We start from the raw sequence: 16,176 nt of genomic DNA, 5'->3' as shown, positions 1-16,176 counted from the left end.
CTGCCAAAGGAAATTAGATTAACGGTGGCATTCGGTTGAGTAATGGCAAACAAAGTGATTGAAGCGCCTCGGCGTATAGGGCTCCGCGGCTGAATGTTTAAGATTAATGTTGATGTTCCCGTTGGTGGTCCCTACGGAGGGGAATAATGTTGATAATTTGATATCCAAGACAGCAAACGGAGCGCGGAGACGGAGTGGAGGGCAATTTCCAACACCGACGACCCATTTCAGGCACGCGCCTTCCTCGCAACGGCCGAGGTGCAACACCGGAAGGGCTAGCCCCATCGGGACTAGCCGGGAGGAATCCGTTACATAACCTAAGCTGGAAGGCGTCGCTAGGCGTTTGCCCGAAAGAAATAAAGAAATAAAGAAATGCTCGGGCTCTGTCCGTGCAGGGGATTGGGCACTGGCCAATGGGAACGTGAGCAATGCTCATCGGCCAATCACCACGCGGCGATAAAGAGATGAAGAAGCCGCCAATCCGGAGGCGAATTTCCAGACCCGCCGGTTCAAGGAGGGAATCTAACCGAGTCGAGCTTGGTTCAGTTGATTGATGTTTCCACCGCCTGACCGAGGCGAACCCAGTTGATCTCCTGGTCCGTGTCGCTCTGCTCTCGCAAGGAGTGAAATCGATATACAGGCAAGTAAATGGCCGGGGATCTGGGAACTGCATGTCAGAAAAGAACCATGCGCGCATCCTGCCGTACACCCCGATTCCCTACAGATTTATTGACTATTATTCAATAAAGGTCGAGGGACTGCGTCGATGAAGCCAAATGCCGAGGATCTCGTGAACTCTTCCTGACGGAGTAAGCAGCCATCGCGGTCAGGCTTGGGACTTGGGAGTTGGGACCCGTGGATCCCCGGTGGGCCTCCCCGACTGTAACCCCGTTGCCAATCAGGATGCCCCTAATGGCGATTCTCAGAATGAGGGCGAGAGGCGTCGGTCGCTGTCCGTTCCTCTCTCTCTGCCTCTGCCACTCTCTGGTCGCGTCGCGCAGCACTTTCGTCTTTTTGGTAGTCCGGAGTACGAACCAGTAGCGCGGTGGAGTGTTGGAGATGGCGATGGGACTTCATCCGCAGTGCACACACCGCACGGTGGAGAGATAGTCAGGAGGTGGGGAGGCTCGCCTGAAAAGGAAACGAGTCATGCTCCGGATAGAGATGCCCAAGTAATCATTACTACATCGTGGATGGCCGGGGGAGGAAGACAGGATGAGCCGGTCAACAAGATACTTCCATGGAATCCAAGGGAAGGAGAGCGGAAGAACAAAAAGCGGTCAAGGACGGCAGGGATGGGCGGTGGTTGTGTTGTCATCATGACTGACGGTTTGGAGAAAGGGGTATCCTGGAGATGGTTGCATCGCCAATAGGACGAAGGAGTCAAGTGCGACGGTAAGCTCGAATCCGTGCGTCGCCGTTTCTTGTTTTTCTTTTATTATTATCTCTTGATCAATGCTGATTGCTGATATACATCCTATGATTTAAATATTAACGTATCCTTGAGTCATAGTCGGGAAGACTACACGGTGTATTGTTGTCTGCATGGCCCTATTGTCATCACAGATTGAGTTATGATAACTGAGCACTCATGATGTATCCATTCCTCCGAACAAATCTAGTCCAAGTCCGGCACAAAGAAACGAGGGACGAGAAGGAAGACGGGCAAATTCCTGGGTGGAGTGCGACCGGTTGAGTCAACCAGTCATCGCCCATCCCTTTCCACCTCGGCAAAATGCCGCCCCCAATCTGGTCAAGCGTTCCTCCCTGGAATTCATCCGAGACTTTTTCTTTTCTTTTTCCCTTCGTCCTTTTTTTGAGTGTCCTAGACGACACGAGCATCCTCTAGGGATCAGGGATCAGGGATAAACTCTGAGACTTTACGGAGTACCTCAATGTACAGACGGACGGGAGGACGGGATTGTCGGCACGACGACGGAGTCCAGTCGTAGATAGATGAAATATTCATTAGACTTAGAATAATAATAATAATATCAGTGAGCAACATCATCGTTCCCGGTGCAGAGCCAATCCGGCACCTCCGATCTGCTCTCCAACGGCCCCACTGGCACTGTTTCTTCGGGACTTTCTAGCCTCAACCTAACTGCGCTGCCTCTGCAAATGATTTTAATATAAATCATTATTATTCTAGTCGTCTCCACCCGCGCATGGCAAAATCCAAAAGCGCCCATTCCATCCCGCCGTTTCGCCGTCCTATTCGAGTCTTTCCTACTTAACTTAGCCCGCTTCTCCCCGCTATTCATCCTTTCTCCTCCCCTTCCACCTGCCACTGGACAACGGGGCGAATTCCTCCAAGCGACCCAGATCTGATCTGCTATCTATTGACTATCCGTCTTACTTTATCATCTCGTCGTCACCACTTTTCCCCCTGCCCGTTGCCACTGCCGCTCCAGCGATGCTTAACTGGTTACCGCCTTTCCATTCTCCTCGCCTCAACCACTGTTATTAAATCTACTACCCCGACGTTGCTACCTACTCCATCCTCACTACTACATCATCCACTGCTTCCGGAATATCGTCACCACGCTGAAGTCTTATCCTCTCTTAACCTCTCCCATCATCTCTTCTTCTGTCTCTACTCCGACTCTTAATATCAACTACACAACGGAGATCCGTCACCATGGCTACTCACGTTGTCACTGCAACCACCACCTCCCCGGTCACATCCGCCCATCAAATCTCCATCTACGGCCACCCTTCTCCCGTCAACTCGGCCACCACTACGCCCGCCAATAACTCCCCTACCTCGCCTCGTCAGCAATATCTTCCGCTTCACACTCGCCAGTTGCGCCCGCCCAAGGCTCCCCTCTATGTGCCCGCTGCGCTGCGTCCGACTGAGCGTCCCCAGAAACCGTCTCCTCCCACCCCCCCTCGCAGCGTCCACGGTTCCCTGGACAGCCTGAGCGAGACTGAGGTGCATCAGCCCATCAGCCGCCGCTCCACCATCGAGAGCGATGGCAGCGGAAGCATCAGCAAGATGGCCGAGGACGAATTCATGAAGAAGGAACACCTCGGCGAGGTTACCGGCATGCCGACTCGCGACCACTGGAAAGTAAGTTTGATTTCCCTCTGTTCCTGTTGGTGTGAGATAAGGGGAACTCGATTCCATGCGGGGGATGCCGATGGATTTATATCCTCCAATGACGTGAGTGTCACTGGTCGCTCGCGAATTATTGCGTGATCTTCGCAGCGCGTCATCGGCATGGCCTGGCATTGGATCGTTTTCCCTTACTCGCTCTGTTACTTCATTTCGCCGCATATGATGCTAACGATCCTCTCCTACAGGCGGACTCTGCGTCTCCCAACTGCGACTCGCCTACTTGCCGCTCCTCTTTCGGCCTCTTCTTGCGCCGTCATCACTGCCGCCACTGTGGTCACGTCTTCTGCTCTTCTCACACCCCTCACAACGTTCCTCTCGACCAGGATGCTCGCTTCCATCCCGAGGGCGTCCAGTCGCGTGCTTGCGACCTCTGCCACGTTGCCTACCAGCGCTGGGAGGAATCTCGTTCGGAGCGCTTGACCAAGATCCAGAGTCAGATCAACACTCAGAACGAGCCCATTCAGACACCTGTTGAAGAGGCTCCGGCCCAGCCCGTCGATCCTTTGCAGGATGAGGACTCCAAGAAGGCTCTCGCTGCTGCACTGAGCCAAGCCGGCGACATCGCCGCCAGCATTCCTCGCGGCTGGAACTGGAGCACCTTCTAATTGACCTGAAGGGCCTAACATGATGACTTTACGACAATACGTCTTTCTTATCTTTATGTTGTCAGCTTTGTCTGGCATCGCTTAGATTGCAAGCCTTTGCGACTTAATGCTCTAGAACATGCCTTTGCTTGATCTGTACTATTTGGGCGCTTCACTTGTTTCGGTTATTTGTTGGGAGTTTCGGTCCACATGCTCTTTGCTTCAAGCCTTATGGTTTACGGTTTACACTTCTTACTTCGAGGGACCGAGTTTCCTCCTAATGCCGCGATTCGAACTCTACGACGCGCGGGGGCTTTTTGCTTTTTTAATTTTTTCTTTTCCTTGATACTCAGGATACCCCGTCAATTGTTGTTTCTTTCGAGCGGCGGTCGCGTGTTTTCAACTTTATTCTTTTTTGCTTTCTATGGCGCAAACAGGATGGTTTACCTAGGATAGAAGGTGTTGGCTTTTCAGACTTGAATTAATTTTTCTTGCTATCATCTTGTTCATGTAGACATTCGTAATCTCTATTACTACCTGCAGTTGTATTGTACGTTCACTATTTGATCTAACCGTCTCTTATGTACTCTCTACAAATAACCACCGAACCAACCCATCCTGACCAGATCGCCCATAGCCAGCTAGCCGATCTTGCGGCTCGTACATCACATGCATCCCATCCATCCCTTCCAAGCTAGATGCAACACGGATGTTCCCTGCCTTCCCTTCCCTTCCGTTCCCTTACAGTACTACTCCCTAGGTATGTACCTCCTAGCTCGGGAAGTACGACGGGAGTCGAGATCGGGATCGCATAGCGCGCGTGAGGCGGCATCGGGAAGCTATCCATTCATGTGATTACGGACAAGCTGGGGTGGGGGAGGGGGGGGGGGGGGGGGGGCTTGTCTAGGTATAGTACATACATATGAGGAGTCGTTCGATTCCTGGTCTTTGGATTGGTTGGAAGGTCTAGATGTAGATTAACTGACTGACGGACTGGACTGATTAACTAGGTATTTTTGGGATGATTGGGCAGGGGGTGCGTGCGTCTTGTGTCTGTGTCTGAGCTTCCACTCTGTGTGTGTGTGTGTGTGTGTGTGTGTGTGTGTGTGTTCTTCTTTCTGGGTGGGACTCGATGGGAGGGAGGGTTTTAGGAGGGATCTAGACTCGGGGAGTTGGCTTTGTCTTTTGTCTTTGGATGGAGCTAGACTAGACTATACATATCCTGTATCTACATAGTATATACAAACTTATCATGAGCTGGAACTGGAGCGTTGGGTACAAGATTGAGTTTGAAAGTGAGAGTACCTTAGCTATTGTACATGGGCTGATCTACACATCACTCTATTTGGGTATAGGTAGGGTTTATTGTTGAAATGGGCTACATATACCTTAAGGTACAAGTCGGATAGTTCTCGCTTACAGACGGGTTGGGTTCATTGTTCCGTGACAAAAACCTTCTTCATGTCGGTGAGCGTGCGGGGGAAAAAGAGGGGTACTTGGGACTAGGTAGGTAGACACCACCAGACAAATCAGTCGTCTGTCGCGGCATGCCGATGAGGGGCTAAACGGAGGGATGTGTTGTATTGTGTTCTATCATGTGGCCTAATCGTTCTCACTCTACCTACACCGTACAGAAACACAGTCCACATGTGTAGACGCAACGGAGGCCTTCGGAAGATGTGTTGTCCGCGAAGATCGAAGATGTCAGGCCGAGCACGTGGAATACTAGGTAGTCAGCTTTTATTCCAAGGCAACGGCGCTTAAACTCCGGTTCGGGGCGGGCAAGTATGAATCAAGAGGCCCCGGGTTGCTCTGCATATGACGTGGGAGGTGCTTCTCGTGTTGTGCAGCAGATGAAGTGTAGATGCGGGACATGCGGAGATGATGTAGGTAGTGTAGTGTACAGTACACTACGGTGGTCCTCGCTGGGGCATTCATGTGAATCTTGGAGATCCGCACAGGTCGGTTCTGGGCTGGTCTGGAACACTCGCGACTGATTGATGGCCATGTGGACTTGGTTGAGGGACTTGAGGGAGTATGAGGGAATGACCGGTATCTTTTATCTCCATTATCGATAACACCGATAAACAAGACAAACAGTGCAAACAGATTTTTTTCCACGGCGAAAATGTCAAGCATCGCAATTCCTATCCTCAGTTCTACTCGCACATGCTACAACCATGTCGCTCTACTACGACGCTGTCTCGGTCTTGACGGCCCCCGCCTCGACTGGTGGCTCGTTCAAGTCCCGCATCTACAATTCTCGGTCGCTCAAGGCCTCGCCGGCGCAGCTGTACGCTTTGATCATCGAGGCGTCGAAATGGGACATTCTGCTGAAGGAGGTCATCGAGGCCGCGGGCATCATCAAGCTCGAACCAAAGGTGTGTATGATTGAACTAGCGCTGACTGACACCGTCTTTACCGACCCCCGGCCCAACACCCTCTTCCCGGCAAGATAAACCTGCTGACTGACAAAGTACAATCATCCAGCTTACTCCGCATCTCGCACTCCTCCTTGTCCATGATCATCTGCTCGCAAAGAACGGCATCGCAGCCCCGGCCGCCCACCCCCTCCGTCAGGCCATCGAGCGCCACAAGACGCGACTACGGGGCGAATTCACCAAGGCGCGAGTCCGTCGCGGATGCGCCTCCGTCGCCGACCTGAAACACGCCATCCGTCGTGAAAAGGACGCCGCCAACGGCGCCGTCTCCGCGATTTACCCGCGCTGGGTCCGGATCAATAATGTGCGCACTGACCTCGACGCCCAGCTGCAGTCTACTTTCGCCTCGTACAGCAAAGTCGACACGCTGCCGGAGCTGGTCGTTAGCAAAGATGAGGCCCCGCGTCTGCGCATCGACCCGCACATCCCGGACCTCGTGGCCGTCGCCCCGGGCGCCGAGTTCTCGACTTCCGCTGCGTATCGCAACGGCGAGATCATCCTGCAGGACAAGGCGTCCTGCTTCCCCGCGTACCTTCTTCTCGGCGATCAGGAAGGAAAGGAAACCTGGACCGGCGATCTAATCGACGGCTGCGCAGCCCCAGGAAACAAAACCACCCATCTAGCCTCGCTGCTATCCAAGACCGCCAAGTCCCAAAACGATGGCAGGGCCCTCCCGCGCTCGCACATCTTCTCCATGGACGCATCGAAGGTGCGCGCAAAGACGCTCCAGAAAATGGTCGCTGCCGCCGGCGCCGATCCCTTCGTTTCCGTCCTCCAGGGCCAGGACTTCCTCGCCCTCGACCCGATGGACCCTCGCTTCGAGAACGTCTCCAGCCTGCTCCTGGACCCGTCCTGCTCTGGTAGCGGCATCATTGGCCGCGATGACGTTCCTACCCTGGTTCTTCCTGATGCCAGCACGACCAACGGACCCGCCCAGGGCAAGAAACGGAAACGTCGAAACGACGACACCGAATCTCACCCCGCTCCTCCTCCCCCTGGGAAAAAACATTCGAAAGGCCAACAACAACAAGAACCCAACCCGAACACCGTCTCGGCAACGGACGAAAACGAACTCTCAAACACCCACATGTCCATCGACCGTCTCATCAAACTCTCGAACCTCCAGACCCGCATCGTCGAACACGCCCTCGCCTTCCCCTCCGCAACTAGAATCACATATAGTACGTGTTCGATTCACCTATTGGAAAACGAAGCCGTCGTGTCGCGCGTCCTGGCCTCGGAAGTCGCGAAACGTCGTGGATGGAGGGTTCTTCGACGGGACGAGCAGCCTGAGGGGTTGAGACGGTGGAAACATCGTGGTGTGAGGGAGGAGAAGACTGATTTGGTTCGTCGGTCTGTTAATGGTGATGATGGTGATGATGGAGAGGAGGAGGCGGTGGCTGCTCAGGAGAAAGTGGATTTGACGGACGAAGATCTGGAAGGTTGTTTGAGGTGTTGGCCTGGTGATGATGAAGGGTTGGGTGGGTTTTTTGTGGCTGGATTTGTGAGAGATGGGGATGTTGATGTTGATGCTGTTGGAGGGGATAATCAGGAGGAGCAGGATGAAGATGCAGAAGAGGAAGATGATGAGTGGGAGGGATTCTCTGATTGAGTTATGTATGTATGTATGTACATGTACCATAGAGCGTGTCTGTTCTACGATCCGCTGTTCAATGAATGCACGAATACTGGACATACCCATTCATCTAGTATGTTTCTCCTAATATAGAATTCCAATGCAGCAGAATGGTTTGGTGGATTTTCTAGTGTTCGATGGCTACTGCAGTGACCAAAACAGCGAAAGGAAATTAGCGAATGTTGTAGAATCAGAATCAGAATAAGTGTAATTCATTAGATTAGTAAATATTGAACTAAATACGAGGTCTCCAAACAATACTTCATGTATATGAATTGGTTAGCTTATGTAGAAGCCATCAGAAATCTGCCAAGTAAGGCAGCTTGCACTTCAAGTATACCAAACGTCTATAGTCAACGACCTCTTCATCTGCCAACTCCCCGCCCTACGGGCCTATATCACGACCCCAGGAACCCCCTTTTCCGATTCCGCATCCTCGCCTCACTATAACCATCCAACTTCACTGCCACCAAGACGATCTCGACCTCCCCCGGAACAACAGTAGACGGCTGCGCGCGCAACCGCCACTGCCCCGTCCTAACGATCCATTTCCCCGACGCGCCGCCCGACGACCCGTCGACGCGACGGCGCTTGGCGGGAGGATTCTGTGGATCCGAGGAATCGGCCGCGGCGGGATCAGGACTGCCGAAGATATCGGCGTGGGATGTGAATTGGCCGTCGACGGTGAGGTCGGCGTCGCGTTCGATGCGGATAGCGGAGGTTTCGGACGCGGGAGAACTGCTGGATGGGGAGGCGGATGCAGTTGGGGTGGTTGTGGTGGAGGTGATTTTATTGGCGATCACTTGTAAGAGGGCGGTAATGCGAGTTTTGGTGAGGGAGAGAAATTGGGCGCGCATGCGGGCGAGGTCGACGAGGGTGCATTCGTCGCCAATCTCAACGATCAGGTCGAGGGGCTGTTCGTCGATGAAGGGGCGGGAGTATGTGACCCATCCAGGGGAGGATTGAGGAGCGGTGGGGTTATCGGGGGCGAAGTTGATGCCGGAGCGCCGCACGTCTTCTAGCCGGATAATGATCTCGGAGCGCTGCCGGATGGGGTTGAAGCTGATGTCGTGGGGGATGAGCTTCTGCTCGAGGCCGCGGAGATGGAAGTAACGACAGTCGCGCAGAAGTTCGGCGCGGTGGGTTTCGCTGCGGATGTGCAGCGGATAACCGCGCAGGAGATGGAGGATGTCGGCGAAAACCTCGCCGGATCGATTGGGGATGCTGGGAGGAACGATGGCCGGGGGACGTAGAAGGCCGATGCGCTCGAGGCCGGGGAAGGTCTGCGTGGGAGAAGCGAAGAAGGCACCGAAGCCGAGAGTGAAGAAGTTGGGCGAGTCGCCTGGTCCGGAGAAGATGTCGCGGGGGATTTGGAAATCGCGGTCGCCGATCTGGATGCTGATCTCTGATTCGAATAGTTGTGAGTTTAACCGGGGTACTAAGAGTCGGCATTAGTTTATGAGGAGACATACCATTAAGATGGCCAGGACTTACAACTGTAGAATTGAGCATCCGCGAACAGCTTCACGAACTGCGCACTGTCTCTAGGGCGTACATGGTATCCTGATGCCAATCTTCCTGATTAACTCGGGCTATCATGAGCGGCTTCTCGGTAGACGGCCATACCCTGTAAATGTCGCACGATATCCTTGAACGTTACCGGATCTCGATCGATATATAACGTCCGAATGTTCGCGCCGTCTCCGTTCTGCCGCAGCTGCTCTTCGAAGAATTGGGAGAAATATGACGGGGCTCCAAAACATTTAGCGCGGGCTCAGTTGACGACATCGGACCAACTGACCATCGGAGGCAATCGACGCTCCCGAGAGACGGAAGAGCTCAGTCCCAATCTGAATGGAAAACACTCTTTCCTGGGGTAACAAGCACTTGTATGCTTTCTGTGGCGAGGGAGTCGACACGGCGCTCTGGGATGCGGAGCCCGGCGTGGCCATTGTGATGTTCGTTCAGCACGCAGTTATACGAGAGGTCGAAGAGGGCGAGTTTAGGCGCATTGAATCGCAAACGGAGAACTAGCAGAGCTAAGAATTGATAATTAATCCTCCGAACGATGTGAGGGAATTGGAGTTGCAGTTGCGACCGCGCTTTGCGATCGCAACCATACTGACATGATGTTGTTCCAACCAGCTATGTCAATGCGCCTGGGGAGGAAAGAAAAATAGACGGGCCGAAATTATCGAGCCAATGCGAAAGCTTGATCTAGTGTTTTGCCTGAGTAGAAAGTGCATGGGGTGAAGCAGAAACGTCGCAATTGAATTGTCGCGTGGAAGCCACGGGTCACGGGATCGGGCTAGTCCGAGTCAAGGTGATGATGAACTGCTGCATGCAGGCTGGTCCAAATGATAATGCTTGTCATCACTCTCTTCCAAACACTGTTTTTTCCTATGTGACTGAGCAAATGAAACAGTCTTCGTGACGCTTTTGAGCCCCTGGCTGCTATCATGAAGTGGTCAGGTGATGCGAGCCCTGCAAACAAGCCCTACTTACCGTTTTGGGAGAGGTAGACAAGCACGTGACATCGAATCGCTTCCACGTGACTCGCCCCTTTTCCTGGCTTGTTTGCCACTTCTCGAGCCGGACTTGCAGAGCGCATAACTACTGTTGTCTTCATGAACAATGGACTATAGACGAATCGAATCTATCATTGTACATTCGTATCACGGTCACATCCTGATAAGTCAAATCCATAGGCCCTTTCCGCGGCATCTTCACATGGACGGCGAATAAGCTCGGCTCATCTCCCCCGCATGGACCGCAATTTGTGCCATTGGCGCCCGACGATCTCTCGCTTTCAACTTGCGATCGTATGCGATCCAGGAACCAAAGATGGGCTGATTGATGGTCCCATCATTGAGAATTCCCCGGCGACTGTCCCCACTCGCGCCCAGCTCGTATCTTCGTTGGTGGCTGCCTCGGTTACTGCGTCTTCCCCCTCCCGTTATTGCCGTAAATTGGGAACCTCTAGAGGGCTGGCGCAATGTCGGCCAGGGTGAATACTGATAGTGAATAAAGATCAAGCGCGGAGATGATCCTCCACTAGCAGCGTTAGTTGGTGGCACTCCCCGCAGCGTCCTTCGCAAGCCCTACTCTTCTGGGACAAAGTGGGTGACGCCGCGGAAGGCGCATTGGACCCCGGCGACAATTGGCAGGTGGCTCTGCAGCCTATATTTCTGGGTCGACCCGACTGTTGTTGTCTCTTCCTTCCCCTATTCTTCTTCATCCTTTCCCGTCGTGATATACCATTTGTCTTTTAATCCCACCCTTCACCACACGCGACATTGCGGATTCTAGCTCGTAGTCACGGCCGTCTGCAATGACTGACCAGGCCATTCCCTACACGCCACTGGATGTGTCGCTTCCCCCAGTCTCCTCTAAGGAGGTCTTCTCCGAGCTACAATGGACAACGCTTTTGTCGATAGCGGATACCGTGATTCCGTCCATTCGAGGGCCCACGGCGTCGCAGGCCGAATCTGCCAAGATAATTCCCCAGTCTAGACTTAACGCGACGATTGAAACGCTGGCACGCTCCATCCACGACCCCGATGCAGTCACTCTGGCTATGCGGTATCTGGAAGAAAATGCATCCTCCAATGTCCAATTCCGGGACACACTCCAGCGCCTGTTTGCCGACTACGTCAACGAGCAAGGGAGGAACGGACTGAGCTTCATCTTGAATCTATTGAAGTATGTATCAGAAACTGCAGCAACTACTGCGGGTACTAACATTGGGTAACCAGCTCCAAAGCGGGCTCGCTTATCTTAACCGGCTCGGCGACCCCGTTTCAAGAGCAGCCATACGAAATTCGGGACAGAGTCTTTCGCGGCTGGGAAACCTCTAGATTGAAGCCGTTGCGTGCTGTCTACCGAGCTTTGACGGGCATCGTGAAGAGGACATGGATTACGTCCAGCCCGACCCTTTGCCCGGTTTTGGGCTTCCCTCGTGTCCCGGTGCACGGGAAACCCGCAGACGGCTTCAAGTACGACTTCCTACAGATCCCGCCTGGGGAGGAGCCGGAGACCATCGAGACGGATGTTGTCGTAGTGGGTAGCGGCTGCGGTGGCAGTGTTGCAGCCAAAAACTTGGCCGAAGCCGGCTATAATGTCATGGTGGTGGAGAAGTCCTATCATTATTCATCAAAGCATTATCCCATGAACTTCAACGAGGGCTTCGTGAGTATGTTTGAGGCTGCAGGCGTCACCGGCACGGACGACGGCTCGATGGGGATCTTTGCTGGCTCGACTTGGGGAGGTGGCGGCACTATCAACTGGTCGGCAGCGCTGCAAACGCAGGGCTACGTTCGCCAGGAATGGGCGGACTACGGCCTGCCCTTTTTCACCTCCTTGGAATTCCAAAATTCGCTGGACCGAGTTTGTGATCGCATGGGTGTGAGTGCAGAACACACGACTCAGAATACTTCCAACAATGTTCTGCTGGAGGGAGCTAGAAAGCTGGGATATTCCGCAAAACCCGTGCCCCAAAATACCGGTGGTCACAAGCACTACTGCGGGCATTGCACGATGGGCTGCCATTCAGCGGAAAAGCAGGGCCCCACGGAGACCTTTTTAGCCGACGCAGCGTGCGCCGGTGCGGTGTTTATCGAAGGATTCAATGTTCACAAAGTCCTATTCGCTAATACGAAGGGGGGACGAGTGGCTTCGGGAGTGGAAGGGACCTGGACGTCCCGAGATGCATACCTAGGCCGGTCCGGAGATACTTCGGTCAAGCGAAAGGTCATCATCAAAGCCAAGAAGGTCGTTGTTTCGTGTGGGACGCTTCAGAGTCCGCTTCTTCTGATGCGTAGCGGAATCAGAAACTCCCAACTAGGACGCAATCTCCACCTGCATCCAGGTAGGTCTTCCAAAAATACTCCTTTGGTCTGAAACGGAAGAACTAACTTGTGATCCAGTCATCGTCGGCGGCGCTGTTTTTGACGAGGAAACTCGACCGTGGGAGGGAGGGGCCCTGACGGCCGTCGTTAATGAGTTCGAAGACCAGGACGGACACGGCCACGGCGTCAAGATTGAATGTCTCACTATGCTGCCGGCAGCTTTCCTTCCAGCATTTCCTTGGCGCGACGGACTGGATTACAAGTTGTGGGCGGCGAAGCTGTCACGTATGACCGGCTTTATCACGTTGACGAAAGACCGGGGTAGCGGCCGAGTTTACCCCGATCCACATGACGGACGATGCCGTGTCGACTATACGGTGTCGGCATTCGATCGCAAACACATTGTCGAGTCTCTGGTCGCAACCGCGAAGATCGCCTATATCTCGGGCGCGAAAGAGTTCCATACTTCCTGTCGCGAGATCCCACCATTCATCCGGACGGAACACCCGGCTGATGAGGACGAGGCCGAGGGCATCAACAACGCCGCTCTCCAGACGTGGATTGCGGAAGTACGCCGCAAGACCCTCGATCCGGAACGGACACTCTTTGCGTGTGCACATCAGATGGGAAGCTGCCGCATGGGCACCAACCCCCGGACGAGTGTGGTGGATCCCGAATGTCATGTCTGGGGAACGCGTGGATTATATGTTGTGGATGCCTCCGTATTCCCCAGTGCCAGCGGCGTGAACCCTATGGTGACCAACATGGCCATTGCAGACTGGGCTAGTGCGCGAATCGCCAAATCCATGGAACGTGATGGGTTAACGGCTCGTCTGTAAGCCAGTGGCGATGACGATACGATGTTGACGACGTAGTTTTGTTTATAATTAACCCGACGTGTAATTGCAACCATTAGGCGTTCATATAATAAGTTAGTTGTACGCCCTACTGTTTAGGGATGTCAAAAATAAAGCAGAACTTCCTGCATAATCAGCAATTCCATTAAATAATCTATGAATAAACGACTATCTACGGAAAATGGAGAAGCAAGTGAGGCGTAGGCCTTGTGATGGCTCAACGTGGCGTTTGCCTCGTTGCACTGCCTTGTCTCGCATGCCTTACTGCCTCGGTGTTGCCTCAGGCATCGCTCAGAGCGCCTGCAGCCTAAGCCAGATAAGAATCAGTAGCTCTACGAGCAAGGACTAAGCGGGCGACTTGATGTAGTGCATGCTGCAACGACGGGTAATGACAGACACTTTGCTATCCTGGATACTAACTAACTGAGCGGCAATTCTGTCCCTGCATCAAACAGACCATGTAGAACCACACATATAGGGCTGCGCTGCGACTCGCCTTTTCTCTCTATGTACAAGGAATTGGTGGATACCTGGGTTGAATCAAAATCCCGGTACCTCCGCAGAGAAGCGGTGTTGAATGCTGAGCTTATCAAGATAAAGGATTTAGTGCCTTAGGTGGCAGCTGGATAAGCGACTTGAAGGAATACTCTAATAATAGTTTAATGAATAGCGTGTCTTGTTATATTGATAAATGCAGTCAGATCAAGCCATCTGAAGTGGAGATCGAACAGGTTGCGCCATCGGACCCTGGATTGAGGAATCGGGCTGCAAGCCACATCCAACATTGATAGTCCAACTTTAATTTGAATATCAATCTGTCGTATATTTAGTGCCACATCTACCGTACTTCCGAGTTCATATTTCCAGTGTTGTCCTACATCGTGCATCCCCTATTCAACATCTTGACTCTCCGTCCGACAGCTTCGATGCTCTTCTACCCCACAGTGGATCGCCCCTCTCACGGCGCCCATTTGTCATCACCGTCTTTCCCTTCATAATCAAACCAAGGGACGGAATTAGGCCCGGGCTATTATAAATTGCTACTTAAAGGCCATATTCAGGTTCATTTCCGTAGTTTCTCCTTCCCTCGAATAGATCGGTTACTCATCATTCAACCAAATACAATGGCTCCTTTCGGCACCATCTACAGCTACCCCGGCAACTCTCGGGTCGTCAAGGTTCGCACTATCCTCCCTTTTCCCCTGAAAGTCCTCCGACATTCCATTGTATCCTGATTCTAACATCCAACCAGGCCCAAGCCGCCGCCAACCTCAATGGCCTCGAGCTCGCCCATGGCGACTTCACTATGGGCCAAACCAACGTGTCCCCAGAGTTCCGTGCCAAGTTCCCCCTGGGCAAGGTCCCTGCTTTCGAGACCGCCGACGGCCTCAAGCTCGTCGAATCGAACGCCATCACCCAGTTCATCGCCGAGAGCGGTCCCGCCGCCTCGCAGCTCCTCGGCTCCACGCCCGCCGAGCGCGCCGTGATCCGCCAGTGGGTCGACTTCTCAGATGGCGAGGTCCTGAGCCCCGTCTTGCAGCTGGGTCTCTGGCGTCTCGGCATCCACACCTACAAGTACGACGAGGCCACCGAGACCGCTGCCCTGACTCGCATTGAGCGCTCCATGGCTCACTTGGAGCAGCAGCTTTCCGGCCAAACCTGGCTGGCTAAGGGCGAGAAACTGAGCTTGGCGGATATCTCTGTCGCCGCGGCGTTTATCTGGGGCTTTTCGATCTCCCTTGATGCGGAGATCAGGGCTAAGTTCCCCGGTGTGATGGCGTGGTATGAGCGTGTCACTGAGACGGAGGGTGTTAAGCAGGCGTTTGGGGAGAAGAAGTTCGTGGAGAAGCGCTCTGCTCCTCCGTCTTAAGGGGTTGGATGAGATGGGATTGTATAGGGAATGTGGTTCTTTGTATGAGTTATGAGAAATGAAAAGTTATATTGAGACTCACCCAAATTGAGATTACTTGTGAACTGGTTTAATGACTCGAGTTCAGTGAATGGTGGACTACCAACACGTGATGAGCTCGCTGCAAACGCTTCCCCCTCCTATCTCCTCTCCTCCACCCTTCTCTCTTCTCCATGCTTCTTCTCATCTTCCATCTCTCATCTTCACCCTCATTTCTCTGTCCGTGTCTCTTCATCCTTCACTATCTCTCCCATATATCACTTTCCATCAGCTCCCATCTTTCTTTCTGTTTAGTCTCATGTCATCGAAATCTCTGTCAAATCCCTCGTTCTGTTTATACCTTTCATGTTCACATAATTGACCTCAGCAATGCCGAAAGTCAGGCGAGCTGAGAAATGCAATCGCCCGTGTGACCAGTGTCGGCAGCGCAGATCTCGCTGCGATCGTGACATAGGCAGAGGAAGATGTGCCCTTTGCGAGGAAGAGGACACTGAATGCACTTTTATCCATGGACCTACGCCACGAAGATCAAAAACCAGTGGCATTCTGCAGCCAGGCTGGAACGCGGGCCCAGAGTATGTACCCTAGACTAGCGATGGCAGAGCTGCAGCAAGACTAACACATCAGCAGCACCCTCTCATCGACCCCAACATTGGCTGCACGGAACAAGTATTCTACCGGTACAGCTCACCCCTTCGCTTCGTATGGATCGCTAGGTTTGGAGTATCTGCATTCGGAGTACATTGGCCCGTCTAGCTACCATGAGCCAACACTCCTGGAG

At 53.2% G+C, this 16,176-nt stretch overlaps 5 protein-coding genes across 5 annotated transcripts; 4 read left to right on the top strand and 1 right to left on the bottom strand.

The window, feature by feature from the left end:
* Positions 1 to 2,104: 2,104 nt before the first annotated feature.
* On the top strand, positions 2,105 to 4,204 carry PIB2 (FYVE zinc finger domain-containing protein). The gene is made up of 2 exons (XM_046092846.1): positions 2,105 to 3,073; positions 3,307 to 4,204. The coding sequence occupies exons 1-2, from the start codon at positions 2,642 to 2,644 to the stop codon at positions 3,724 to 3,726; spliced, it is 852 nt and encodes a 283-aa protein (XP_045948824.1). The 5' UTR covers positions 2,105 to 2,641; the 3' UTR covers positions 3,727 to 4,204.
* Positions 4,205 to 5,885: 1,681 nt separating this feature from the next.
* LDX57_011099 (rRNA (cytosine-C5-)-methyltransferase RCM1) lies at positions 5,886 to 7,758 on the top strand (the record flags this gene model as incomplete). Its single annotated transcript, XM_046092845.1, has 2 exons — positions 5,886 to 6,086; positions 6,196 to 7,758. The coding sequence occupies 2 exons, from the start codon at positions 5,886 to 5,888 to the stop codon at positions 7,756 to 7,758; spliced, it is 1,764 nt and encodes a 587-aa protein (XP_045948823.1).
* Positions 7,759 to 8,180: 422 nt separating this feature from the next.
* LDX57_011098 (uncharacterized protein) lies at positions 8,181 to 9,734 on the bottom strand (the record flags this gene model as incomplete). The annotated part of the gene is made up of 4 exons (XM_046092844.1): positions 8,181 to 9,220; positions 9,277 to 9,345; positions 9,409 to 9,534; positions 9,584 to 9,734. The coding sequence occupies 4 exons, from the start codon at positions 9,732 to 9,734 to the stop codon at positions 8,181 to 8,183; spliced, it is 1,386 nt and encodes a 461-aa protein (XP_045948822.1).
* Positions 9,735 to 11,113: 1,379 nt separating this feature from the next.
* On the top strand, positions 11,114 to 13,468 carry LDX57_011097 (uncharacterized protein; the record flags this gene model as incomplete). Its single annotated transcript, XM_046092843.1, has 3 exons — positions 11,114 to 11,484; positions 11,538 to 12,649; positions 12,708 to 13,468. 3 exons carry the CDS (start codon positions 11,114 to 11,116, stop codon positions 13,466 to 13,468), a joined length of 2,244 nt encoding a protein of 747 aa, XP_045948821.1.
* A 1,142-nt stretch (positions 13,469 to 14,610) lies between these two features.
* Positions 14,611 to 15,356, top strand: LDX57_011096 (glutathione S-transferase family protein; the record flags this gene model as incomplete). The annotated part of the gene is made up of 2 exons (XM_046092842.1): positions 14,611 to 14,664; positions 14,739 to 15,356. The coding sequence occupies 2 exons, from the start codon at positions 14,611 to 14,613 to the stop codon at positions 15,354 to 15,356; spliced, it is 672 nt and encodes a 223-aa protein (XP_045948820.1).
* Between the last annotated feature and the right edge of the window lie 820 nt (positions 15,357 to 16,176).

This window comes from Aspergillus melleus (assembly GCF_016097325.1).
Source record: "Aspergillus melleus strain CBS 546.65 chromosome Unknown contig7, whole genome shotgun sequence".
Lineage (NCBI taxonomy): Eukaryota > Fungi > Ascomycota > Eurotiomycetes > Eurotiales > Aspergillaceae > Aspergillus > Aspergillus melleus.
This window is presented reverse-complemented; position numbering and strand designations above follow the sequence as displayed.